The 27,948-nt window shown below is 44.9% G+C and overlaps 1 protein-coding gene across 1 annotated transcript in view; it reads right to left on the reverse strand.

Moving 5' to 3' along the window:
- The window catches only part of mapkbp1 (mitogen-activated protein kinase binding protein 1), a 46,789-nt gene extending 20,656 nt beyond the window's left edge, over positions 1–26,133 (reverse strand). Inside the window, exons 1-8 of the mRNA XM_040137453.1 lie at positions 25,697–26,133; positions 18,502–18,593; positions 7,932–7,994; positions 7,500–7,557; positions 6,227–6,397; positions 4,294–4,431; positions 4,027–4,209; positions 303–463 (exon numbers count right to left, since the gene is read on the reverse strand). Of these exons, the coding sequence (XP_039993387.1) occupies positions 303–463; positions 4,027–4,209; positions 4,294–4,431; positions 6,227–6,397; positions 7,500–7,557; positions 7,932–7,994; positions 18,502–18,593; positions 25,697–25,816 (986 nt within the window). The 5' untranslated portion in view covers positions 25,817–26,133. The remainder of the gene's footprint in view (positions 1–302; positions 464–4,026; positions 4,210–4,293; positions 4,432–6,226; positions 6,398–7,499; positions 7,558–7,931; positions 7,995–18,501; positions 18,594–25,696) is intronic.
- Between the last annotated feature and the right edge of the window lie 1,815 nt (positions 26,134–27,948).

The following is a 27,948-nucleotide window of genomic DNA, read 5'->3' on the forward strand; positions in this document are numbered from 1 at the left end:
TTCATCACGTTATAAACTACACGGCTGGAGAACACGTGCACACGCTGCACATAAAACACGCGCTGCATGACAAACGCCGACGTGAATATTTATCCCGCTCTCCGCTGAACGGTTGCAGTTGACCTGGATATAAACGCTGCGTTGTCGTGTTTACGTCTGCTGCACGTGTCCACTGTCTGAAACCGATGTAAAGCTCCTAAAGACACTGAAGCGGATTCTGGTACTGATTCTGGTTCCGATTCCAGATGTGGATCTACGCGTGGAACCATTCGAATGCGTTACCTGTCCGGGTTGTGTGTTACCTGGCGTCCACCATACTGGTGATGTCAGCTCCCAGGGAGTGCGGGCGGGGCAGAGTGCAGAGGAAGTGCAGGTTGACAGGGCTGAAAGCTCTAACCGTCCCGTCGGAACAACCACAGAAGATCAACTCGTCTGTGACGGACAGACAGGTGGCCTGAGACGTCTGAGGACAGACAGGTGGACAGACAGGTGAGTCGCAGTCACGCCATCGCCAACGGACTTACGATGACACAATAGAAAAAAGTGTGCGCTGCGGTACATCTAGCTTTGTGAGGACCAGTGTGGGTTTTACACTTTGAGGACATTCGTCTGGTCTTCAGAGGCGGAAGGTTAGAGCCTAGTTTCAGGGTCAGAGTCAGGGCTGAATGATTATTTGCTTCACAAATCAAAACCTGATTTTAATGAGTATATAACCAGTGTAAAACTATAGTAAACGGTGCCTTAAGGAGCTGAAGCAGGTGAAGGGTTTAGTCAACAGCCATTCGTTCCCTTGTTCAATTCGCTCACCTGTAGCTGATGAAGAGGTGGGACTATGCTCCGGGGCCTTTATTAAAAGATGGTTTAGCCAAGGAGGACGATCGCTCTCTATCCCTGTGACGTTTGGAAAAACAGACGTTTGCCGTTCAAAACGGCCGACACAGAGCGAGGAGTCTAGACTGCAGATTTAGCCAATCAGAGCAGTCTCAGACAGCAGGTGAGCTGCCAGGTAGACCCGAGCCTGATGAATCAGGAGCTCCGGGAGCTTGTTGGTGACTCGTCCTGTCAGTCTGTGAAGCTAACGTTAGCTTCAGCGGCTAGATTTAAACCAGCCAGCAGATTGTCGTTATCACCGATATTCTCAACAAATATAAAACATCTTTTGAATGTTATGAATACATTTGATTATTATTTCTGAATTCATAGTTTAGTTTATCTAGTTCTTAGTTTTTTCTGATTCAGCTCGTGTAGAAACAGGATGAGTTTCTGTTGCGGTTGGTACAATCAGATCTTGGTTCATGCCAACTGTATTTCTGGTCTGTTGTTATTATTTTGTTTATGTTTATTTCATGTTACTTCATTTTATCTGTTTTTTAAAAACTCATTTATTCCAAGTCAATTGATTCGATTCTGGTTTTATTGCTCACTGTCTTTGAAATGCGCTGTCAAAATAAAGCTGCCCGACCAAGTCCAGGCCTTCATTAAAATAGCTGCAGTGACCTACATCACAGTGAGATACTTTCCTGAAATCATTCAGCCCTAATTGGAAAAAACTCGTCAGTGTAGAAGTATGTCAGTGACGGTCCTCACAAGCGTAGATGTACAAAAGTGAGTGAGTATATGAGAGTGGAGGTGTACTACAAAAACAAAACAAAACAAAGAAAACGTCATGGAAACCAGTGATCTGTGCCGGTCTGAGCTTCTGACTGATGTGAACGACGATCGGACCGGGTTTCGACTCGACGAGGTTCAGCTGCCGCCGTCCGATTCCCTCTCAGTCACCATCTTCTCTTTTTGGTTACTCAGAAATCCCCTGACCTCAGGCCCAGAACGCCGCCGCCATGAGTCCAACTGCCCCGGCATCCCGTGACCTCCGACCCCGACTCACATCTACTACAACGTCCCCGTCATGTTTTCTTCGAGATACTACACGTTGCTGTTCCTTCCTGTAGGGGGCAGTCATCTGGGGCTAAGGTAGAGTCTTCAAAATGAAAATCATCATTTGAACCAGCGCCTCGGTCGAATCTTTATACGTATTTAAATGACACTGAAGATCTGAGAAACGTACACATCAGACAGCTGTGGTGTGTTGGGAGCTGGATTTGTTCGCTTCTGGAATTTCTTAGGCTGCGTCAACGTGAATCAGATCTCAGAAGGTCTTTGGCAGAAGGTCATCAAGATGCATCAGCTCTTTGTTGAAGGAAATTTAAGCTGGACGTTGGCTCAACGGTTTGTGTGATTTTCTCCTCTGAACAGGACTCAACGGGTTTCTGTTCTTTGTGTTTTGTGTCCGCTTGAAATAAAGACTGAAAATGTAAATGAAGTCAGAGAATGTACGTGGGCGAAGATTCACACAAAGACGGTGGTGTGTCTGAGCTGCTGCTCCTTCTGGCACCAGTACCGCTATAAGAGTGCCGCAGTACCACTACTGCAGGACCGGTACTGCAGGACTGGTACTGCAGGACAGGTACTACAGGAGCAGTAGCAGTACTGCAGTGGTGAGCAGGTGCTGGATGTTGGTGGAGGTGACCTATGCTGCGTTCATGGTCCTCTGTGAATGAAAGTGTGGAGGGCGAAGAGGGTGACGTGCCACTCAACCAATCAGGTGGAGAGCTGGTTATGAGTGGCAGTGGCGTGCAGTGAAACGACCAATGAGGTGAGAGGAAGAAGGTAGGCGTGTCTGAGTCGGTCAGTTCAGCCAGTGAAGATAAAGATCGGGATTAAGCATGCGAGTCTGAGGCTGAAGCGACTGAGTCCGGGTGAGATGAGGACTTACTGAGGCAGAATCGACTCTCTGCACAGGAAGCAGAGGAAGAAGCAGAGGAACTTTACGTTAGAGCAGATTTACAGAGTGAAATATTAAAATCATCGAGCATTTAACAAATATCGAACTTCCAGCAGAGTCTGGAGGAAGCTACAGTCGCATAATGGTAGAAAAAGCGCTCTTGCATGTGACTCCTTCAGTACTGTGTCTGTTGAGCCGCGGTGGCTTTTTTCAGAGTTCTGCTGCTGAACTCAGGTGGCTGACATTTGCGAGCTCAGCCAGAGGCGGAAGGTTACTGGCTGTGGTTAAAGATGGAGGGGAACGGCAGCGTTTCCGAAGGACACTGCAATAAGTCGTTGTCGTACTGAGGCCGGACTGGAAATGTCTGCTGGATGAAGCGCCAGGATCCAGTTACCAGGTTTTATTAGAAAAACACTGTGAGTGTCTGTTCATACTGTAGCCTTCGTCTTTAAAGCCCCACTCATCCTCCTTTACCTGCTTCGTGCTGCGTGTTTGGCCGGTCATGGATCGTTCTAAACAGATGAAGACTGTCTGGCCAAAATCCATCATATATACTGTCTGTGCTGCGGGTGTTTTCGACATAAAAACGATTCGGTGGTGAAATCTGAGCGTTAGAGATAAAGCCCTGAGTGGTTTGGCTCCCCGGTGTATTTGTGTAGAACAAGATCCCGGTCTCGTGGATGTGGTCTCTGGTTCTCTTTAACAATGTACCGGCTGACCTGAGACCTGTCACAACTGATTCTAAAAGATCCTGTGGGTTTTCAGGGTTCTGCTTAGTAATCGTGTGTGTGTGTGTGTTTTCATGTTGTGTCGTTGTCTGTGTTGTACTTGCTGCTGTTTGTGCGTTACTGTAAATCACACAGTTTCCCTGTAGTGAAATGTGCCTTATAAATCAAACTGCCTGGTCAGGACAGACAGAATCAACAGTAAGTTGTTCTGCACAGAGCAGAACCATGGATGAACTATAACGACTGGATACCAGACTCAAAGATGGCCCCCGCTCACTCATCTGAATGAAGACCAGAAGAGTTCTTAGCCCCGGGGTCTACCTCAGTGTTGTTCGGTTGTGTTTCTCCCGCTCGGCCCACAGACTTTACATTTGGATGTCACACGCACGGATCTCGCTTTTCTAGGCTCTGGGGAAGTTCCACAGACACAAAACCAGGCGTGGATTGAACATTCCTGACAGACAGAGTCTCTCTATCACGGAGAGCTGCGACCGTCAGCGACAATCTCCGACTCACCCGGAGCTCCACCCACTTGTCGAGGAGTCGTCGGTCGTTGAACTCGCACAGCAGACCCGAGGAGGTGATGCAGAAGGTGGAGGAGGCCTGGCGGCCCCGCCCGCACGCCACATCGCTGAAGAAGTTATTCCTGAGCTCTCCCAGCAGCCCTGAACGCCCCAGCAGAGGGACAGTGGCGTTCACCTGGACACACACAGCATGATTATTACACACGATCGTCGTCGTGCCGTACGTTCTGATCAACAGCAGACCGGTGGACAGGTGAACCTTGGAGGTCTTGGCGTGGTCCAGGTACCAGAACTTGACGTGGCGGTTGCCGGCAGTAACGAAGTACGAGCTGTCGTCTGAGAAGGAGACGGCCGTCACTTTGCTGGAGACTTTATTGGCTGCAACGACCACGTTTTTCTGATAAACAGACACACAACGACAGCATCCGTCAGCAGGTAGACAAACGTTTGGCTGTGAAGCACATGGGTCATGAAGTGATCATCACTATTCCTACTCATGCGTGCACCTAATTTACGTATATGGTTGAATATATTTACACTCGGTTAAACCTCTCTGCACAGATACATATGTGTAGATAAATGAATAAGGATAAGAATAAATAAATGAAGGGGGAGGCTGCAAACATGTAACTGTGCCTTCAACGCCTCATTTTGGCCCAATTTATGTATGAAAAGAAAAAGAAAGGGGAGTTAATGGGATCCTACCGTCTGACTTCAAATCTGATCTAAATGTGATCCACACTGAGTCCAGGTTCCCCAGCAGCTTTCAGATCTACGTCCTGCTAATCCTAATACAAATGTCTCCTCAACCACAGGAACGTCTGTTTTCATCACAAAATACCAAACGCGTATTTATCATTAACAGTATCCGGTCTCATACAAAACACAGTGTCTGAAAACAACACTCCCAGATCACATGATAATGACGTGTTGTTTTTAAACACGCTCTATAAGTTCACTGGCTCGACTAAACACGGAAGATTTCCCTCACAGCTCCCATCCGACCGCAGCTCGCGGGTAAAACCCAAACTCCCCTGACTGTTTCAGACCGAACTGCATCGAGGTGAAGGGCTAGGGTTGGAGTAGTTCAGGGCCTTTTCATTTTTCACTGACAAATAACTTTTACATTTTACTTTCTTCCAACTTTATTCAACTTTGCAGGAAAACAGCAGCGGCAGCAGCCCTTTAACATAAAGCCTGACTGATCCAGTGGCCGGCTCCTTTAAGCGACGCCTGTCCATGTGTTTTTCTGCTGTTGTGACAGCAAACGGAAGAAAAGTCCAGTCAGACTCAGACACGGACGGAACGAACAACCTGCTGTCTTGATATCGTCAGTCCGGCAGGTGTGACCTGACTCCGTTTACGCCGAGTACGGACCTCTGACCGAATCTGCTGAACAACGGCTGCACACGACTGCGCAGCTGTGGAGAGGTTCATCAGTCGGCAGCGGTGGAGGAAGCGCTCGGGTCCTGTACTTCAGTAAAAGTACTGGACCAATACTCCACTACAAGCAAAAGTCCTGCGGCGAGAATGTTACTGAAGCAGAACTATGTGAAGTATAATCAGGAAGGTGAAGGTACTCGATGGAAAAGTAACGGTTCCTGTGAGGGTCACACCGTTATATATCATTTCATCGTTAATAAATTGGGAGAGCTCTTTCTATCCATATGTGACTGTGTATAAATCCCACCTGTCCCAGACTGGCTCAGTCCACACAGAGGTTTTACTCAACAAGGATTTATTACGACTAAACCTGACACAAATAACCTGAGAGGGTGAGGAGATGGGCAACGTTCGCCGTGGAAGCGGCGCCGAGAGAGCGCGAGCACACGGGCCGGCTCCTATGGTCCGGAAGGCCCAGGTGAACTACATCAGCCGCCGACCCCCCACGAGGGAGGGGCATCACGCCTTTTAAAATAACTGTTGTTTCTGTGCAAATACATAAATGATCTGACGTTGGGTTGGAGATCATTTGTTTTATGTTATAAACTCTTGGTCGGTTTAATGTCGAACAATGGAATATATCTTACGTCCGACTCAAGCTATTAAACACATGTAGTGCAGCTTCTGAGATGTAATGAGGTACAAGTATAAAGCAGAATAAAACAGAAATACTCAAGTAAAGTACAAGTCGTACGCTACTTGAGTAAAAGTACGCAGTTACTTTCCCCTGGTGTCAGTCGCTCAGGTACCTTCCAGTTCCACACGTTGACCATCATGTCGTGTTGGTATCCCACGCTGACGATGTATTTTCCGTTTGGAGAAAACGCCACACAGGAGACGCCATATTTATGTTCCTGCAGCTCAGAGACCTGAAGACGCTCTGACACCTCCCACACCCGGACCGCCGGCATGTGACCACTCTGGGGGGGGGGGGGACATATGAACTACATTTCTAAACGTCCACTAGCATCAGTTTTTGTGCAACAATATTTCTGCTGAAACGATTCGTCTATTAATCGATTAGTTGATTGATTGATCAATAGAAAAATAATCTACTGAATTGATAACTGATGAATCACTATTTCCTGGTTCAGCTGACGTCACCACGTTCGGTTTTTCTGTGTTTCTGTTGCTAAACTGGATCTAAACCAGACGTCCGAACACGACACACTGAGAAGTCCGTCATCGGCTTTTTCTCATTTTATCGACTAAAAAAAAGAAATAAATCGCAAAAATAATCAGCAGATTCATCAATAATGAAAATAATCGTTACCTGAAGCCCCAAACATATGGAGACTTATGCACATGAACAAAAAATAAGAGAAAAAAATCAACCTGTGAATAAAAATAAGAAACAACAACAACAACACTGGAAAAGATGAAAGACAACAGAGACACGGGAAAAGAGGCAGGTGTGATCCATCACTGCATCTCCATTAATAAACTGATCTGGGCTCAGTCACATCCCACCTCCACACCCTGGGGACTTTTTCACCCCGCATTCTTCCTCTCAGGCTTTCAGGCAAGGGGAAGTGCATTTCCACCACTGCCAAGTTAAATTCAAATAAATTAAAGTCACGAGCCGTTTTGGACGATTCTCATGGAACGTGTTTTACATTTTGCTGCTCAGCTTGGTTTTGACAGGAGGGGAGCATTCAGTGACAACAGCAGCAGAGTCAACTGGCCTGTGATCAGTGTAACAGCTAGTTCACGTCATGCTGAGAGGACCCTCTGCCCCCCCCCACAAACACACACACACACCAGACAGTATGTGTTTGTGGGGGGGTCTGTGGGCTTTCCTCAGTTTTACAGAGCAGACACAGGCAGGAACCGTGGCCCTAGTGAGGCAGTGAACTGCAGACCGGCAGCTGGAACCCAACCTGAGGTGTAAGGATCAGATGGTAGGAACCTTAGACCGCTAGGCCACAGGGCCACTCTGGTCCAGGCAGCGCTCAGCCTCAGACTGAGGCTCTGGGATGGATCCAGATGTTCAAACAGCAGGAAATCAGCAGCGAGACTCACCTCTCCTGTAACGACATATTTCCCATCTGGAGAAAACGCTAAGGTGGTGATGGCCTTCCTGGAAACAGACAGAGGGGTCACATGACAACTTGACAGGAAATACCTGTTTCTGATTGGCTTTCATACAGTCACACAGTTCACATCGACAGTTTGACCTGTAGGCGTTTCAGACTAACAACATAATAGTTTTTGTCGGAGTGTTTTGTTTGTTTCTTTAGGACGAATGAAACAAACTCAGTGAGAAAAAACACTGAAGATGAAGAAGAGAAAGAAACTGGTCACACACCAGTCAAACAGTAAGACGCCACAAAAACACACCAGAATAAAAATGTAGAATTTTATAGCAGTGTGTTTATGTGCTGATGTGAGTTTAGTGAAGAGATGGATTATATTAGTTCTGAGCTGAGAGCTGATCGGCTGATGGGGTTTTACCTGGAGCTGTTGAAGATGTGATGCTGTTTGTTCTTCCGAGGATTCAGCAGGACGACAACACACCTGTAGACACACACACACACACACACACACACACGCACCATCATGCAGTTAGTCTGGGACCACATGAGGAGACAGAAGATACCGAGACGGACTGAATCCACAGAGGAACCGTGGCAGGTTCTCCGAGACGCTGGAACGACCTGGTGCTGGTTTAAAGGTAAAGGGGGGTCACAGCAAATACCGATCTGGTTCAGGTTTTTTTCTCTCTACTGCACTTTGGATGAAATTCAGTGAGAAATGAAAACTATTCACAGCTTCATTTTAGGAAGTAGTGAGTCTGACTCAGTGAAGGCAGACTTCTAGTTTTGTTTGAGACTATTTAAAACAATCAAAAAATATAATGTACATACTAAGACTGAAATACTGAGACCAGGACCAGACCAGATCCAGACCAGGATCAGCCCCGGTTTGGTCTTGGTCTGGATCAGTCTGTGGTCTCAGAGTCTGAGGAGGGAACAGTCTGACGTGTTTCTGAAGGTTCAGCTCGGACAGACTGAGTCACCAAACAGAGACTCATTAAAGCTGCACAGTGTTTATACAGCAGAGACAGAGTGTGTGTGTGTGTGTGTGTGTCGGAGAGACAGTGTGTGACTACAAACAGTTGAACTGTGCCTCTTTAAAAAAACAGCAGGATATTTTCTGAAGCCTGTGAAGTGGAACCAGAACTTCCGGTTCAGGTCTGAGGCTGTTGACTACTAAATGACTACGAATCCAACTCCCTTTTATTTGTCAGGATTTCTCGCGACAGTGTTTTCATCTGGAAAACATCTGCATGTATGTGAGGTCGTTTGAGTGTGTGTGGTGTTTTATTTTGTCTGTTTGAATTCAGTTTTTCTGTTTTCTCTTGAATCCTTGTCGTTGTGAAGCTCTCTGTGATCGCTGGTTGGATTAGTGCTGAATAAATTAACCGTATTATTGTTTTAGCAACGTTTGTGTGGATCGGTGTGTGCGTGTGGATAGAAGCTCGAAGCAGCGTCGTGTCTACGTTCAACCTCTCAGAGCTGGAAGCGAGGCTGCAGGTTTAATAACCCTCTCATATCACTGTTTAACGTTACTGCTTTCAGCAGCTTCTAACAAACACCGTTTCCCATCAGCCCAGTGACCATCGCAGGTTGAACGCCACGTCTCCACGGAAGAGGCGAGTTAAGTCGTCTCAGTCTGAACCTGCTCTGTCTCTGTTTTACTCATTTGGAAACGTCTCTCCCGTCTGTCCCTCTGGTCTTCATTCGACAGTCCAGGTGTTGTAGCTGCCACATCAAAGCCCTCTCTGACCTTTGACCTCTCTGCAGAACAAACAGAAGAAGAGGCAAAAACAGGGTACGAAGCGCCGCAGAGCTTCAGAGTCTGGCTCTCGCTCTCTCATCACTCATCACTACCAAGAGTATGGGAGTGAGGACAAAACACACAGCAGAGAACTGGCGCGAACGATAAGGGGGGGGGCTCCAAAAAAAAAAACACTACGAACAGACTTTCTACACCTGAAGTGCTCCGGGAGTCCTCAGGGGCCACCGTAGCAGAGGCGCTCTATGACTACACTTTAATTCGCTGTGGATCTAAATAGAAACATCGACTGGAGCAGCTCTGCAGAGTCTGATCTGATTAGACCCGTTCATACGGGTCAACATGCAGAATCAGCTGAGTGCCTCTCACACACACGCACACACACGTATAATCCCTGTGTGAGTCATCAGGCTGACAGACAGAGGAGTGTGTGGTGATAAACCCACACTCAGTGATAAGCATTGCTGACTGTTTGCAGCTGAGTCAGCAACCAATTATATTCTTCCTGATGAACAACACACACACACACACACACACACACACACACACACACACACACACACACACACACGTCCTCCTCATCATCACTGTGGTGGTTAACCCTTCCTGCCGATCTACTGCGACACCTCCACCGGTTTTCAGGTTTCACTTCATTCCTACTAAAATCAACCTGCAGACACTTTAAACTGTTCATCCGCTGCTGCGTTCGGGGAGGCTCCGACATCTCAGCTTCCAGACTCAGCAGCTGAAGTGTTGTGTTGTCAGAGAATCGAACCCTGAAGAAAGACAATCAGCGGACGTTATCGCCGCGAACGCAGTTCCCGTTAATTCAACTGTTTCGTGCTTTAAAAGTCTTGAATCTCAGATGTCTGAGTGTTCTTGAACTCACCACCAGGGAGTCTCAGTCGATCGTTGATGACCATTTCACTGTTTTTATGTCCTCGTGCTGCAGGACAGGTACTGAATCTCTCGGAAAAAAAGTCTGCAGGCCCCTTTCACTGTTTTCTGACGCTTTGTGGCCAAAATGATAAATCGAGAAAATAATCAGATTAATCGATAATGAAAATAATTCCTGATGATTTCTGCGCTCAGTCCAACCCGATGGCCGCAGCTCATAACCACCACGTCCGGGACTGCAGCCGAGGACCTGTGCTGTAAAATACCAAGTCTTAATCCTTTTCATCGAATGGGGGAAACCACTTCAAAACGGGGTTTGGAGATTCGGCCCCTGTTCCCCAGGTGGTTTAACTTTACTACAGCTGCAATTTGTGATTATTCCGTTGTCAATTAATCTGCCAATTAATTTTCTTGATTAATCGATTGGTCGTTTAGTCTGAACTATTAAAAAATTGCCCAAAGAAATGGCCTTCACAATTTCTCGGGGCTGATGGTAACGTCTTCAACTTGCTTGTTTTGTCTGAGCAACGGTCCACAACCTAAAAATATTCGGTTTTGTCGTCTTATATTTTCTGTTGACTGACGAGTCAATGCAGCTCTAAACTGTACACGTGTGAATGTGGAACATCTGGAACAGCTGCTTTGGAACCAGTCGGTTATGGTTAATTCCCAGTACAGTCTGACGGAAGATGTGAAGAGCTGATGAAGGACGATCTCCTGAGAACTAAGAGGACTGACTTGTTTTTAATTTATTCTTTTTTTAATCCTTTATGTTGTCGTCCTGCCGCTGTGGGCCCCCCCAGTCCCCGGACACCGTTACAGGTCAGGTCTTCTACTGTCGGGTCCGGTCTAGGGTTGATTCAGAGGTAAGTGCAGGTAACGGATTCACCTCCGGAGGGGCGCCGGGGCAAAGGTTTGCTGTTGGGCCCCTACTGTCAGACATGAATAGTCTGTCAAGTGCCTGGCAGCAGTTTTTATGACTGATTAACAGTTTAGGTCACTGTTTAGCAACAGTGTTCCAGCGTCTCACGTGTGAATATTTGCCAGTTTCCAGACTTTTCTCTGACGGTGAACTCAACGTCTTTTATGTTTCTGACTGTTGCTCAGACAGAACCAGACGTCAGAACATGTTCTCTTGGGTTTCAGGGAATAATGAGACACTTTCCAAAATCAGTCAAGTACTAGAGACGAGAACTGTGTGATGAGATGATGATGAAGATAACTGCTGGTTGCAGCCGCACGGTTCAGCTTTACAACTGAGTCCGTCTACAAGAGCCGACATGTGATGTTCTGCTTCAGGGGAGCAAAGTTCTCACAGGTTTTACAGGTTTGAAAACCCTGAACCAGGACTCTGGCTCCCACATGTAGAAAATGTGCTGGAGCTTCAGGATCTGCTGAGCGTTGAGTATTTCACACTCTTCTTCATATCACAGAGGAAGGTGCCACACACACACACACACACACACACACACACACACACACACACACACACACACACACACACACACCCTCTCTCTCTGCAGCAGTGTAACATGCGTGTGTTGAGGTACAGTTTGTACCAGAGACCAGTGACCCAGCCCATCCTGAACCACATCTGCAATGCAGCAGAGAGAGAGAGAGAGAGAGAGAGAGAGAGAGAGAGAAATAGAGAAATAGAGAGAGAGAGAGAGAGAGAGGAGAGATAGAGAGAGAGAGAGAGAGAGAGAAATAGAGAGAGAGAGAGAAATAGAGAGAGAGAGAGAGGAGAGAAATAGAGAGAGAGAGAGAGAGAGAGAGGAGAGATAGAGAGAGAGAGAGGAGAGAGAGAAATAGAGAAATAGAGATAGAGAGAGAGAGAGAGAGAGAGAGAGAGAGGGAGGAGCAGTGGTCTCTCTACCTCACTCTCTTCCCTCTTTTCTTGTCTTTTCTTTCTCTCTCTCTTTTGGACAGTTTTATATAACAAGTCAATTTATGCATCACATTTATTTCCTCCCTCCCTTTATTTTCTCTCCGTTCTTTCTTCCTCCTGCATTAAAGCCACTGTGTCACCAAAGTCAATAGAAGAAAATGTGTCCAGAGAAAAAGGAAGAAATATCGATTAGATATCAAACTGGTTATAAAAAAATAACAATTAACAGTGACCGTATATATATATAGGTATATATATATAGAGCTTACCTTCATGTGTCTTTGACACATTACTAATATATATATTATGTCATTAAAGAAACTGCAGTGCAGGTTTTTACTTCTTTTTTACTTGTTTTTTTTTTAGTTTTTTATTTTCTGAGATTTATTGTTATTATTCTAAAATCACGCTCGGGGTCTTTCTTTACCTCGACTGGAACCTTTACCTGGACTGAATCACATGGTCTTTATCTTCACCTCCGTCTGTTGATGAAGACCATGTGATAATGTCAAAAGCTCCAGAACAAGCTTATAAATGGAGCTTTTGACACAACGCAACAAACAGTATACTGCAATATACGATTACATTACTACAGTTCATAGCACACTATCTTCAAACAAAAACAAACCACTGCAAATTATCATTATCATTATCATTATTATTATTATTATTATTATTATTATTATTATTAAGGTCATGTCCTATTTTTCTGCTACCTGGGAGAATTCACCCCCTTCAGGGAAAAACCTGCACATACAGTGGAGACAATGTACCGAAGGGGTCAGTTTTTAATCAGCGTTGTTCAGTGAGGGGTCAACGTTCTACACACAAGTTTTATTCCACGTTTATGTTAAGTTTGACGTTTTCATCGTTGATTTGTTTATTTCATTTGAGAATAAACGTTTGTTTTGGATTGACTCAGTAAGTTTGGGACGTATTAGATGTTCTGATTTCATATTTATTGGAATTATTTACATTGTCGTCTATAGCAGATTTATATGTAAAAAAACCAAATGAAAACTATTCAAAGACAAACTTCACCTTTGATCGAGGGTCAGATATTTTTGTCGGACGCGACTGTTTTCCTCCAACTGCTGACTCTCGTATTTTTAGATCAATAAATGAACAAACAAGGAATCACTGTTTCCGTGTGTAGAAGGGAATTCAAATCTGCAGAAATGATAATTTAACTTTGTTTTTTTTTTACATTTGATCACTTTTCATCGTATAACTGCAGACATTCGTGTCAGTGAGGTGACGCCTTCGGAGATCTCCGCTCGTGTGAAGGTTTTAGTGTCTTTGCGATGTTTTTATAAGCGGTCATTCGTCCCATTTTTAGTTAGCGTCAGTGGTTGAATTCTCTGAACATTTATGTCTTCAACAACCTTCTTGGTTGCCACTAATAAAACTTTAACCAGACACCAGTCGTCATGTTGTGGACAGTTTTATATAACAAGTCAATTTATGCATCACATTTATTTCCTCCCTCCCTTTATTTTCTCTCCGTTCTTTCTTCCTCCTCCATTAAAGCCACTGTGTCACCAAAGTCAATAGAAGAAAATGTGTCCAGAGACAAAGGAAGAAATATCGATTAGATATCAAACTGGTTATAAAAAAATAACAATTAACAGTGACCGTTAAAGATACTCACTCATATAATATATATATATATATATATATATATATATATATATATATATATATATATATATATATAGAGCTTACCTTCATGTGTCTTTGACACATTACTAATATATATATTATGTCATTAAAGAAACTGCAGTGCAGGTTTTTACTTCTTTTTTACTTGTTTTTTTTTTAGTTTTTTATTTTCTGAGATTTATTGTTATTATTCTAAAATCACGCTCGGGGTCTTTCTTTACCTCGACTGGAACCTTTACCTGGACTGAATCACATGGTCTTTATCTTCACCTCCGTCTGTTGATGAAGACCATGTGATAATGTCAAAAGCTCCAGAACAAGCTTATAAATGGAGCTTTAGACACAACGCAACAAACAGTATACTGCAATATACGATTACATTACTACAGTACATAGCACACTATCTTCAAACAAAAACAAACCACTGCAAATTATCATTATCATTATCATTATTATTATTATTATTATTATTATTAAGGTCATGTCCTATTTTTCTGCTACCTGGGAGAATTCACCCCCTTCAGGGAAAAACCTGCACATACAGTGGAGACAATGTACCGAAGGGGTCAGTTTTTAATCAGCGTTGTTCAGTGAGGGGTCAACGTTCTACACACAAGTTTTATTCCACGTTTATGTTAAGTTTGACGTTTTCATCGTTGATTTGTTTTATTTCATTTGAGAATAAACGTTTGTTTTGGATTGACTCAGTAAGTTTGGGCCGTATTAGATGTTCTGATTTCATATTTATTGGAATTATTTACATTGTCGTCTATAGCAGATTTATATGTAAAAAAACCAAACGAAAACTATTCAAAGACAAACTTCACCTTTGATCGAGGGTCAGATATTTTTGTCGGACGCGACTGTTTTCCTCCAACTGCTGACTCTCGTATTTTTAGATCAATAAATGAACAAACAAGGAATCACTGTTTCCGTGTGTAGAAGGGAATTCAAATCTGCAGAAATGATAATTTAACTGTTTTTTTTTTTTTTTACATTTGATCACTTTTCATCGTATAACTGCAGACATTCGTGTCAGTGAGGTGACGCCTTCGGAGATCTCCGCTCGTGTGAAGGTTTTAGTGTCTTTGCGATGTTTTTATAAGCGGGTCATTCGTCCCATTTTTCGTTAAACGTCAGTGGTTGAATTCTCTGAACATTTATGTCTTCAACAACCTTCTTGGTTGCCACTAATAAAACTTTAACCAGACACCAGTCGTCATGTTGTGGACAGTTTTATATAACAAGTCAATTTATGCATCACATTTATTTCCTCCCTCCCTTTATTTTCTCTCCGTTCTTTCTTCCTCCTCCATTAAAGCCACTGTGTCACCAAAGTCAATAGAAGAAAATGTGTCCAGAGAAAAAGGAAGAAATATCGATTAGATATCAAACTGGTTATAAAAAAATAACAATTAACAGTGACCGTTAAAGATACTCACTCATATAATATATATATATATATATATATATATATATATATATATATATATATATATATATATAGAGCTTACCTTCATGTGTCTTTGACACATTACTAATATATATATTATGTCATTAAAGAAACTGCAGTGCAGGTTTTTACTTCTTTTTTACTTGTTTTTTTTTTAGTTTTTTATTTTCTGAGATTTATTGTTATTATTCTAAAATCACGCTCGGGGTCTTTCTTTACCTCGACTGGAACCTTTACCTGGACTGAATCACATGGTCTTTATCTTCACCTCCGTCTGTTGATGAAGACCATGTGATAATGTCAAAAGCTCCAGAACAAGCTTATAAATGGAGCTTTAGACACAACGCAACAAACAGTATACTGCAATATACGATTACATTACTACAGTACATAGCACACTATCTTCAAACAAAAACAAACCACTGCAAATTATCATTATCATTATCATTATTATTATTATTATTATTATTATTAAGGTCATGTCCTATTTTTCTGCTACCTGGGAGAATTCACCCCCTTCAGGGAAAAACCTGCACATACAGTGGAGACAATGTACCGAAGGGGTCAGTTTTTAATCAGCGTTGTTCAGTGAGGGGTCAACGTTCTACACACAAGTTTTATTCCACGTTTATGTTAAGTTTGACGTTTTCATCGTTGATTTGTTTTATTTCATTTGAGAATAAACGTTTGTTTTGGATTGACTCAGTAAGTTTGGGCCGTATTAGATGTTCTGATTTCATATTTATTGGAATTATTTACATTGTCGTCTATAGCAGATTTATATGTAAAAAAACCAAATGAAAACTATTCAAAGACAAACTTCACCTTTGATCGAGGGTCAGATATTTTGTCGACGCGACTGTTTTCCTCCAACTGCTGACTCTCGTATTTTTAGATCAATAAATGAACAAACAAGGAATCACTGTTTCCGTGTGTAGAAGGGAATTCAAATCTGCAGAAATGATAATTTAACTTTGTTTTTTTTTTACATTTGATCACTTTTCATCGTATAACTGCAGACATTCGTGTCAGTGAGGTGACGCCTTCGGAGATCTCCGCTCGTGTGAAGGTTTTAGTGTCTTTGCGATGTTTTTATAAGCGGGTCATTCGTCCCATTTTTCGTTAAACGTCAGTGGTTGAATTCTCTGAACATTTATGTCTTCAACAACCTTCTTGGTTGCCACTAATAAAACTTTAACCAGACACCAGTCGTCATGTTGTTTATTTTCTTACCTAAATACCACATGTCCTGGTTAAAACTGTAAATATGGATCGTTAGAAAACATCCTCAGTTTTTCTAAAGTGTCCTGGTTCTTTCTTCTTCTCCTCTGACTAAAATGTCACATTCCAGTCACTGTTATCGCGAATGTCTCTCTCACTCTCTCTCTCTACATACATTAACCTACATTCTCCTCCCCCTCCCTCCCCCCTCATAGCTCCACTGACCCACTTCCCTTCAGTCTCTCTCTCAGCCTTAAATCGATGTCTTTTCATCTGTAAACTGAATCTGAATCTTCTGACCCGACCTGACGGCTCTGACCAATCGGCAGCCCCCGCTCCCCCCAGGCTCACAGCCGATTGGACGGCTCAGCGGGACTCGTGGTCCTGGAAGCTGGACGGCTTCCACCGCTCGCCCTCTGACATTCCCATCATTCTTCTGGACTCAGACTCAATCCAAAGAAATAAAACGGATGACCTATGTGTCTGACCTTCAGCGTGTCCACGCCAGTGAACACACACACACACACACACACACACACACACACACACACACACACACACACACACACACACACACACACACACACACACACTCTGAGCTGCTGCTGACTCAGACACCTGGGCCTGTGTTTATCAAACAAGTCAAGGATAAAAGTGAAAATCCGTCACTTTTACAAAAGGATTTTTTACTGCAGGTTTAAAAAAATAAATGACACAATCAACCTTTGATCGATTGTGTATTGATTGTCAAATAATTGCATATAATCATCAATTATAAATATAATCAATTAAACGACTAATTGTTTCTCCGATTGGCCTTGACATTGTGTAGTTGACGAATGAAAATCCTCGAGCCTTGAGCCTTGAGACAGCACCCCAGAGACCCCCCTGACAACTCCCAGAACCCCCACAGACCCCTGTGACCCCCAGGACCTTGTCCACCCTCTGAGGCCCCTTTGAAAAACCACTGATGTGGGTTCAGTGCCTTGGACTCGGCCGGTGTCCCGTGGTAAATATCACCCTGGCTCCTCATGGACCGCTCTATATGCATGTGTGCGTGTTGCCTCTTTAAACACACGCCGGGTTTAATCTGATAATCTGCTCACGTCTTTAGCCTTCAAAGTCCTGAGCGTGAACCAGCGAGTGAGAGTCGGCCACAGTCTGTTGATTCGCTCTGAGCCTCCTGAGTTCAATCGTCTGTGTGAAGTTTCTGCACACAACCAGCAAAACATCTGCAAAACATCCGGGAGCAAAAACATATCGAAACCTCCGCTCAGTGAACTCAAGCTTCAGGTCCAACCTCTACTGACCCAGGTGGAGAGTAAGAGTGAGCGATACCGATGTTTGGACCTTTACAAACATCCCAACCACTGGTGGAAGAAGAAGCGGTATTCACATTCTACACTGAAGATAAAAGTAGAAATACTCAAGTCCTGAATTCATAATGGTGCTCAAGTAAAAGTAAAGCAAAATGTGCTGTAAGAATCAGAAGTAAAAGTACCCACTGAGCAGATCGGCTCTTGTCAGTGTTATTTTCAGAGTAGTGAATATAATATTATTCTCTTTTTATCATTTAATGTTGTAGTTCATCAGTGTGGAGCCAATTTTAGATACTGGGGAGATTAATAGTAAAACATCTTAATCTGACAAGTAACTCGTACTTTAAATTAGCAATGCAGCGCAGTTAAAAGTACAATACGTAGTTGAGTAGAAGTATAATACTACATAAAATGGAAGTACCTCAAAAACTTGTACTTAAGTACAGTACTTGAGTAAATGTACTTAGTTACATTCCACCACAGATGTACAGTTACTTAAAAGAGAATTTACTCAAGCAGAAGTAAAGTTACTCGTGTAAAAATGTAGTAAAAGTATAAAGTCAGTCAGTTAGAATGTAATCTGAGTAATTGAGTAATCCGAGTAAACGTTACCGCGTCTCGTTTTTAACTGGGTGATAATAATGACATACGATGAAACTTGGACATTAGGGATCATCTTGATGTTTTCACTGGTCACATTTCAACTGGTTCTTCTCGAAGTTTACACTGAGAAACCCCTGCACAGACAAATCCCCACCACACGGACCGTATCGGAGCGTTTCTCACCCTGCAGGATAAGCCAGCAGTCCGGTTCGGGGGTCACAGGCCAGTGCTCGGTTCCCTGGAGCCGTGATACCTAGAACCTTCTCCAAGGTCACCTGGAGGACAAAGGTCAGAGGTCACTGGTTACAGACAGACACCGGAAGCATCAACATCAACTCAAGTTTGTTTTTATGAGCCTGGGACATACTATATCATAGAGGGATTCTCGAAGGGGTTCTCTCAAGAACCCCTTCGAGAATTCTTATCATATTTGTGGCTGCACGAAATCTCCTTGAACTCCCTTGAAAACCTACAACACCCCAAGACATTTTAAGCACTTTGAGTCCCTCAACGTGGAACCAGTTCAAGACCTCTCCGGTCAGGCCTGTCACAACGGGTCTGTTGCGTTATCGACTTATCCTACAATATTTGGACCTCCAGCGTATTTTGCTGACTTCGATATTGACCGTTGTGTTTCCATGTGTGTTTGATCACCAACGTTTTAGCATTTGGACATGATGTCAGATCGAACAGCAGGGTTTTCACACGTTTTCGGAGACATTTTGCTGTCATTCCTGGTCGCGCCGCTTCCGTCCTCTCGTGCTGGAGGTTCACGGGGGGGAACGTGAAGAAAACTCGAGGTGAATGGGTGTTTTTCCCAACGTCTGCATGATTCCAGCCAGAAAGTTTGGAAGAATAAATCTTAATGGTTGGTTTCAAAGCTGCACTCCACAGCTCCGGTCCGGGAACGTTCTGAGTTTAAGCTGAATGAGGCAGGAGAGCCAGCATTGTAATGTCGGCGACCAAAGAAGAACAAAAAATAAAAACCTGCACATTTCCTGTTAAGGAATGAATGACTCCCAGATCCACCTGCTCACCTGTTTCCCATTCCCAGTCACTGGAACTTCCCTACCTACCCGCACTCTGTCTCACTAGTCCCTTTCATTCTGCCTGTCCAAGGCGGGAACGTTGAGTCTTTATTCCGCCTCGCCGTCCCGCGGGGGCCCATCGCTGTTCTAGCCTTAAACCGGCAGCGGAGGTAGTCCCAGAGTCGGATCAGTGTCTGTGTGACAGGGAGAGCCGCCATGCGGGGTCAGACGTCTCGCCTCTGATTCCAGAACGCCAGCATGCTGTCTAAGATCACACACGGGGTCGTTTGGCTCAGTGTAAACAAGCAAAGCTGGAATAATGAGGGGTCTCCTTGACGGCACTATAATGGGGTCTCTGTTTAAAAGGGGTAGTGTGTCTCCCTTAGTGCTGTTCATGCTGTGGACTCCGGTTCTTACTACCCTGCCCGCCCACCTGTTGGTCTTCATCGGTTCTTCCATTAAAGTAACTTCATTTCACCACCCGCCTGTGCTCCTCCCATCAGCCGTGACAAAGTTGAGCATCTGTGAGGTGTTTTTAAAGATCTGCGTCTTCAGTAGGACCCAATGGACTCGGAGCCCAGAGCCACAGACAGAGGAGGGAAGTTCGGGATTTGTTGACAAGAAGAAAAATCTAGAATTACATCAGGCTTCGACACGGAGTCGACCTAATTTTACAGTGACAGTTTAACAGCACATTCACTTACTTCATGGTCCATGCGGCTTAAAATGTCCCGAAGACATTGAACTTCTACTTCACCATAACGAGTCTCCTGTCCTGTCAGACTGTCCTTTAGTCAGACAGTGTCTCCGACTCTAAACCAGAGCAAACTCGTCTAACTTTCTGTCAGACTCCGGTCGTCATCAAACCGACCAGCGGCTGAAGGTTTTCTCTGCTCAGCCGCCTGCAGTCAGTGAACCTCAGGGCTGTTAGCGTGTTAGCATGTAAGCAGCAGGCTTTTCTGTGGTTTGGTGGAGTGCTGTGCAGCTCGATGCTAAGCTAACAACATCAAACTCCAGCACTGAGTCTGTACTGTGTGTGTGTGTTTTTCCTCCTCTCACATGACTCTCCCTCCCTCCGCACCAAACTCTATTAATGTTTTCGCTCGTTTTCTCTCCGTGGAGACGACTGAACAGTTTCTGTCACATTAAACTCAAACTGATAAAACACATCAGGATGAATCATCCTCGCCTTTATTTAACAGAGCTGAGTCACAGCGAGGTCTCAGCCTAACGTCCTGAGCCCAACGTCCTCTTCAGCTGTACCAAGTAAAACCTGAGCCAACCTGCTGACTCACAGACCCTCAGGAATCTTTCTGCTCAGGAAACTTTGTTGGAAAACAACTTCCTGCATCCAGTAAGTTTGCGCCACTGAAAAGCTGCTTTCACGTTCGACCTCCCGTCGGCTTCTGCAACGACCGGCTGATGTTTACTGTGATCAGCCGGTCGGGTAAACAGCCACAGCAGCAGCGGTGCAGTATGCCAGGTAAATCCCCATAAACTGCTTTTGGGTTGAGTTTAAAAGCTACAGACACGGTGTAAAACATTTCTCAAGTCTTGCCTGTACAAATGTTGTGTGTCATGCACTGGCCACCCCCCCCAGCCCCCACCTACTGCCTTGTGCGCACTGTGTCATCTCCACGTTCCCATTGTTTCTCGTATTTACCCAGAGACTGAACCGACCAGTCTCCTGCTGGAAGAATTCCAACCGGCCTCCAAGTCTGTGGTCATTCGATAAAATCTCTCTAAACTAAGCGGAGCCTGACACTTTGCTCTTGATTAAACTTAAACAATTAGTTCCGAGTCATCTGGTGAGTTCTGAAAATGCTGAAACCGGCTGAGTTAGGTGAACTGGACGAGAGAAAATGAGTTCATACACATAAGATATTAAGCTGAATTAACAACCGTTCACCTGTTACTGATGATTTGTTTTCCAGTTTCCTTTTCTCAACCCCAAGAGTCGTTTTGGACACGTAGACCTCCAGCTGCCGCCGGCGGAGCCGACAGGAGGCTGCTCCCACTGACTCTGTGAGCTTACAGGGGCCAGACGAGTCAGCGAAGCCTGAGGAACGACCTGGTTTTCTGCATGAACTGGTCGTAAAATGTGAACCGAGCTTCATCTAAGTCACAAGAACAGACGAACACAATGTGCTTGTTTGTGAGCGTCCTGTGAATGTTTGAAGGAGCTTTTCAACTCGGACCAGAACAGCACAATGATTTGTGTGTTAGGAGTTAAAACAGATTGTTTTTGTTCATAATTGTACCTCAGACGAAGATCTCAACAAATTTTAAGACCAATTTATACAGAAATGCTGATAGTTGTAAAGGGCTCGCTTCCTTTGTCCTGCCCCTGTATGAGCGGGAGGACTGGACTCAACACCGGCCTCCATCATGGTTCACAATGTTCTGATTGTTACAAAGAGAAACCAGCAGGACTCGTCTTCCACTAACCAGATCTCTTTAGAAACTCCACCGAATGAGTCCAGTGAACTCTGACCGGTTGGCGGGAAATGACGCCTGAAATGAAAACGAGGACTTTTCAGGTGAACTAAGCTCAAACTGCTAGAACACGTAGCCACGTGGACTTAATGGCAGGATGGATCAGTTGATTCCACTCGATCCTTGGAAGAAGTTTTACAGTGCTGTCGCCAGCGGAGATTATGCCTCTAGTCACCGCAGCAGCTCTGCAGCGAACACGTCCTGCGACGTACTGAGGGACAACACCCTGGGGACAGGAAGACGGCTGTCCACGGCGGCGCCGACCCCCAGTCCTGTTTATCCACCAGCAGCAAGTCCAGACGGACTGGACGCGTGTTATCTCACGAGAGAGGCGTCGCACAACCCAAACACCCGACTCTGAACACACGCAGACGCACTGTCCCTGCTCTACTGTTAGTACTACTAGTGTTACTGCGAGTGGCGCAGATGTTGAACAGAGTCCCAGATGTTTTAAGGTCAAAGAGTCAGACTGAAGAGATGCGAAGTTATCCCCGAGGAGACAATTACCGTAAACACACACACACAGATCTGGGGTCAGGCAGCAGCAGTTGAAGCCTGAGGCGCCTCTGCTCCGTCAGATCGACACTAAGCTGCAAAAACTGACCTCAAACCAGCTGAGGGCAAAAAAAACCCCCCCAAAAAAAAAACACACTCCAGGAGATCAAACACACACACACACACACACACAGAGTTTGTGTTTGTCCTCAGGCATGCACAGCAGTGTGTGTGTCTGTCTGTCTGTCTGTTTGGGGGGGGTCGAGACAAAGTGTCTTTCCCGAACAATTGTTAGAGAAAACGTAAGAAAATAAAAGGCACCTGCTTTCGTGCAGAGGAGTTGGAATGTGACGGACGGAAGCCCAGCGGGGACAAACGGACGGGAACAACCTGACTGACAGGACACTCGCTGTGTTTCTGTTTCACTGAACTATTTGAATGAGCCTGCAGAGCCTCGGTCGAGACCCGGTCCTCTCCTGAAGACGTTCAGTGTCGACGTCAGTTGTCCGCATTAAAAGTGACAGAAATAGTGAAATAAGAGCCGAGAGGAGTTCAAACCCCGCCCTCTTCTCACCTGCTCACCGCTGACCAATCACTGAGGCGGGTGGCTGTGATGTCACAGTGTGGGACATATAGGTCGACCCTGATCCGGTGTCACACGGGCGTCGCGGGTTCTGCGGGTTTTTAGAATCTGGCCAACAGTCTAACAAAGCGGCCTCCTGGTTGAGGTCTGGAGAGATGCTGGATCCGCTTCCCGCAGATTCATGCAGCTGTTTCTTCTGGGGTGCATGTGTTTTTAAAACGCTGTCATCTTTACCTACCATCTGACAGAACCTCCGGACGATCCCGGGAGGGCTGTAGTCGGACGAGCCCCCGAAACGATTATTTTACATATTGTATTTGTTAGTTTATTAGTTTGTTTTGATCCGTTTTGATGACGCAAATAACCCCTGAGCAGCGATCGGACCAGACCTGGGGCACGGGGACGGAAACCTTTCCAAAACCCCGGACCTTTGCGTCTGAATCAGTGTCGCGGCTTCCTGTCGTCGTCGAGTACAGAGCTGCGAACGTCAGTTGGTTCGAGAACCAGTCGACTGGCAGAAAAATGTTCTTCAACCATTTTAATCACCGATGAATTGTTTTAGTCATTTAAGCAAAAAAGCAAAAACATCTCTGCTGTCAGTTTCTCCGGTGCCTCAGACGAAGACACCTGGGGACGTCTCCTCGGACTTTTTTTTTTTCCTGAGCTGTGGTGTCCCGGTCGGCCGATGTGCTGTCGTCCGACCAAATTCTCACTGGTCAGACCGCCGCTGTTTTACTTTGACCTCGCCCAACCTGACGGAGACGTCCAGGTCTAACCTTTACTGAACGTTTACTGAACCTTTACTGAACGTTTACTGAACCTTTACTGAACCTTTAGTGAACGTTTACTGAACGTTTACTGAACGTTTACTGAACGTTTACTGAACCTTTACTGAACGTTTACTGAACGTTTACTGAACCTTTACTGAACGTTTACTGAACCTTTACTGAACGTTTACTGAACGTTTACTGAACCTTTAGTGAACGTTTACTGAATCTTTAGTGAACGTTTACTGAACGTTTACTGAACCTTTAGTGAACGTTTACTGAACCTTTACTGAACCTTTACTGAACCTTTACTGAACGTTTACTGAACCTTTACTGAACGTTTACTGAACGTTTACTGAACCTTTACTGAACCTTTACTGAACGTTTACTGAATCTTTAGTGAACGTTTACTGAACCTTTACTGAACCTTTACTGAACCTTTACTGAACGTTTACTTGGAGTCTGCTCCAAACTAACTGACACCATGTCAGAAGTCGTCGGTGCGGCTGCGTTTCGTTACAACGGACGGTGAAAAAGTCAAAGTGTGAACTTTGTGAAGAGCGGTTTTCACGTCACAGCTCGACGGCCGCCACGGCGGACGGTCTAGAAACGGCGGGTTGAGGTGTCAGCGTTAGGAAGCTCCGTCGACTCCGCTGTTCGACGCTCGAGGCTTTGAGCCTGAACCTTTCAGAATATTTCAGCGTGTTACGCTGCAGACAGCAGCTGTCGATGTTTACGTAGGATTCATTTGGACTAATGAAGCCGCCCGCTAGAGTGAACTCATCTAGAGAGAACCTGCAGATTTCTTTTCCCGTGCGACCGAGCGATTGGTCGAAGAGCAGCTACGATTCCGGTTCACCCAGATTTTCATTGGTCGACATGCAGCCCTACATTTTATTCCACTTTCTGATGTTTAATCCATCAAATGGTTGAGAAAATAATCTGCAGATAAATCAATAATGAAAACAATCATCACCTGCCGAACCTACATGACCTACGAGACCTAGAGCAGAATTTTTCACCTTTGACCATCACAAGCATTTTTTTTTTTTTTTACAGACCAAATGATTAATTGATTAATCCAGAAATTAATCAGCGGATGAACCTATAACAAGATTATCATTTTTCAGCTTTTGAGATTCGAGTGAAATCTGATCAGAAGCCGAAAAAGAAGCTGGTGTCTGTTTTGTTATTGTTTCCAGCAGAACTGGACAAACTGAAAACACAGCAGAGATCTGCTGCATGCCTCAGTGTGTGTGTGTGTGTGTGTGTGTGTGTGAGGAATATGCTAACACAGCAGAATGAAAGCAGCAGCCTGTGTGTGTGTGTGTGTGTGTGCGTGTAGCTTGCAGCGAAGGTGAAACACACTTAGAATAAAACTTTATGTGAAGCTCGTTTCCGTCGACTGTTACAGGAAAGGTCACAGTGACGGGAGGAGACACGACGGAGACAGAGACAGAGACACTGTCCGTCCCCGCAGCCACAAAGCAGGAGCTCTGATGTGAGCGGCTGAGACGTCCAGACCGAGGGTCGGGGCCCCTCTGCGTAGAGAGAGGACAAAGTGGGGACGTTCTCAGAAAGACGGGGCGATTTGCAATGTAAGGACATTTCAGGGTAAAAGTCAGGACGTTTTTAGAGAGAAGGGACATTATTCGCAAATTAAGACATTTTTTAAAAAGCACTTTAGGACATCACTTTAGAAGTGGGGAGATTTTGAGAAAGGAAGACGTTTTTGGGACATCACGATGTTTTGCAGAGCCTGGACATTAAGGGACAGTTGAGGACATCTTGCCTGAAGGTTGGAACGTGGTTTTGGTCCTCACCAACACAGAGGATCGTGATTGGTTCAGCTGATACGTGACCCTGCGACGTCTGATCAGGCCGATATGAAAACGATAACCACTGATCGAAGACGCTCAATCTCTCGGGCAGCGCATGACAGCAGCCGATAGGTGACGGTGCGTGCGTGCGTGCGTGCGTGCGTGCGTGTGTGCCGAGCGCGCGCGCACCTTGTCGCCGAGGTCCTCTTTGTGCCGCGCGGCGCCGCTCCTCCTCCTCAGTTTGATGGACGGGGAGCGCAGCAGGTTCTTGATGCGGCTGCGGATCGTGCCGCTTCCCTCCGCGGCCATCGCGCTGTTAGCTGCCCGGCTAGCTGCCTCTCTCTGTCGCTCTCTCCTGCACCAGCGCGGCTGCTGCGGTCATGCCGTCTGCGAGGCGAGCCGCGCGGGGCCGGAGGGTTCGGGTAGCCTGGCTCCGGGTCTGGCTCTGGCTCTGGACTGATCCGGGACGCGGGCTCCGGTTCCGCCACCGCTCCACATTTTATGTCTCCGTCGCAGCGAAGAACCGTGAGACGCAGCGGACTCGACGCGACCCAGACCGGACTGAGCCCTGCTCGCGCCGGCGTCAAGACCGCGTGCGGCAACCACACCGCCACTTCCTGTCTGGCTTTTCACGATAAAGCGGCTGAGCCCTCGGGCCGGCGGCTTCTCTTCCGTGTTCAACGAAAAGCTTTTAATTGCAGAGGACATGACACGTGAAATGACGGGGCCTTTGAACTGAGAACCTTTACTCCACTGCTGAACCAAGTATTGGCGTTTTGGGGGATTTATACTTCTACTGCAGCACATTTACCTGATGAGGTGTATGGTCATATATGTAGAATATAAACCGTGTGTGAAAATAGAGATGTGGCTCAGAGGCCATGGGTCAAAGGTCCTCAGAAGGGGTCTTGCAGGGGTAATGCTTTGTAACTAAAACCATATGTGCCTGACAGTTTTTAGGAAAACAACTGTCCTATCTAAGAGTCGGTGACCAAGGCTGAATTTCAGAGCGGTTCATTGGCTTCACACCCTCTCACAAGCAGATCTGCAGATGCCTGACTTGACGCTGTTCTTCTTTGTAATAAACCTTTAAATGCAATCAAGACGGTGTCAGCGGAGTCTCCTTCATCCTCTTCACATCATCAACACCATCAAATAAACTACACTGACAGCCGTAGTTTGTAGCTACTTTGTTAGATTAGGATTTATCGTGTGAAACCAATGGTCACGTTTGAAATTACAATATGTTGTCTAAGCTCTTTATTTCCTAAAAACATGAAAAATCGCACAAAGCCTGTTTCTAGCAGTTTTCTGAACTCACGTTTCATTTCCGTATCGCACACCTTATACTTTATTTAAAGATAAAAGTCCGTTTTTCATTCAAGCTCATTTTAATTTAAACAGTTTGAAATATTCTCACAGTCTTATTACTTTTACTCATATAAAAGATCTGAATACTTCTTCCACCGGCACTTATGATGCATTTCTTTTATTTTTTGACTCTTTATTTACAACAAAGAGGTACAACAACAGTCGTGTAAAACTTGTCCAAAACGAGCCAGGGGAGTCCGTTAGGTCCACTGAAGTGGACTGAAGAATTTTGAAGTTCAAGTTAAAAGTTAATTTAAAATATGGAAAGTCAAGCTTCTTTTTTTCTTCACATCTTTGAGAAAGGTGCAATGTTGTTTGAGTTCAACAATAAAACGATGAGAGCAAGTTTGCAGCCGGTCCATTTAGAGGATTTGTGCATGTGAATTTTTTTTTCTTCCGATAAAACTCTGTACATCCATCCACTGTAATGACGAGTTTTCCCGGCGGAAAACAAACAAAAAGTGTTTCTCTTTCTTAATTACAGAAATCACGAGCATAATCTGCATTTAGCCTAAAACCTCCTAACACTTCTTTTAAAGTATAAATTGGATGTAAAACCTGGGAGGATGAGCTCCCATTTCCACTCCAATACCGTGCTTTTACTTTGACGGTGAAACCTCCTGACTTCCGGCAGCTCTGACGCGCCACGCTGCAGACTGAGCAGCGCGTGAAGCAGCAGCGACACCGAGCTGCAAAGACACAAACTGCAGCTTCACACCGTTTTTTGTTTGGACATTTTTACTTTTATTTTGACAAATACGAGCAGCTCATGGACAGGAAGTGAAGAGGAGGGATGAAGATGCTGTTTCTCTGTTCATATTTATTCAAATGTTACTATTGTCCTCATATCAAACCTAAAAGCCTCGTTCAAAAATTCAGTCAATTATTGTTCTTCAGAACTCTGCTCATAAAATCTGATCACTGTATTAGTTTGTTATTGTTTGGTAGAAACTGAGTTAGATTGAGTTTTTATCGTGTTTATTAGACAGTAAGTGAACAAACCGCTTCCCAGATGTTTCCCAGATGTTCTGGGGGTCGAGCGAACAGAACGACTGGATTTTGTCTGGAAA

This window comes from Xiphias gladius, chromosome 10 (genome assembly GCF_016859285.1).
Source record: "Xiphias gladius isolate SHS-SW01 ecotype Sanya breed wild chromosome 10, ASM1685928v1, whole genome shotgun sequence".
NCBI lineage: Eukaryota > Metazoa > Chordata > Actinopteri > Istiophoriformes > Xiphiidae > Xiphias > Xiphias gladius.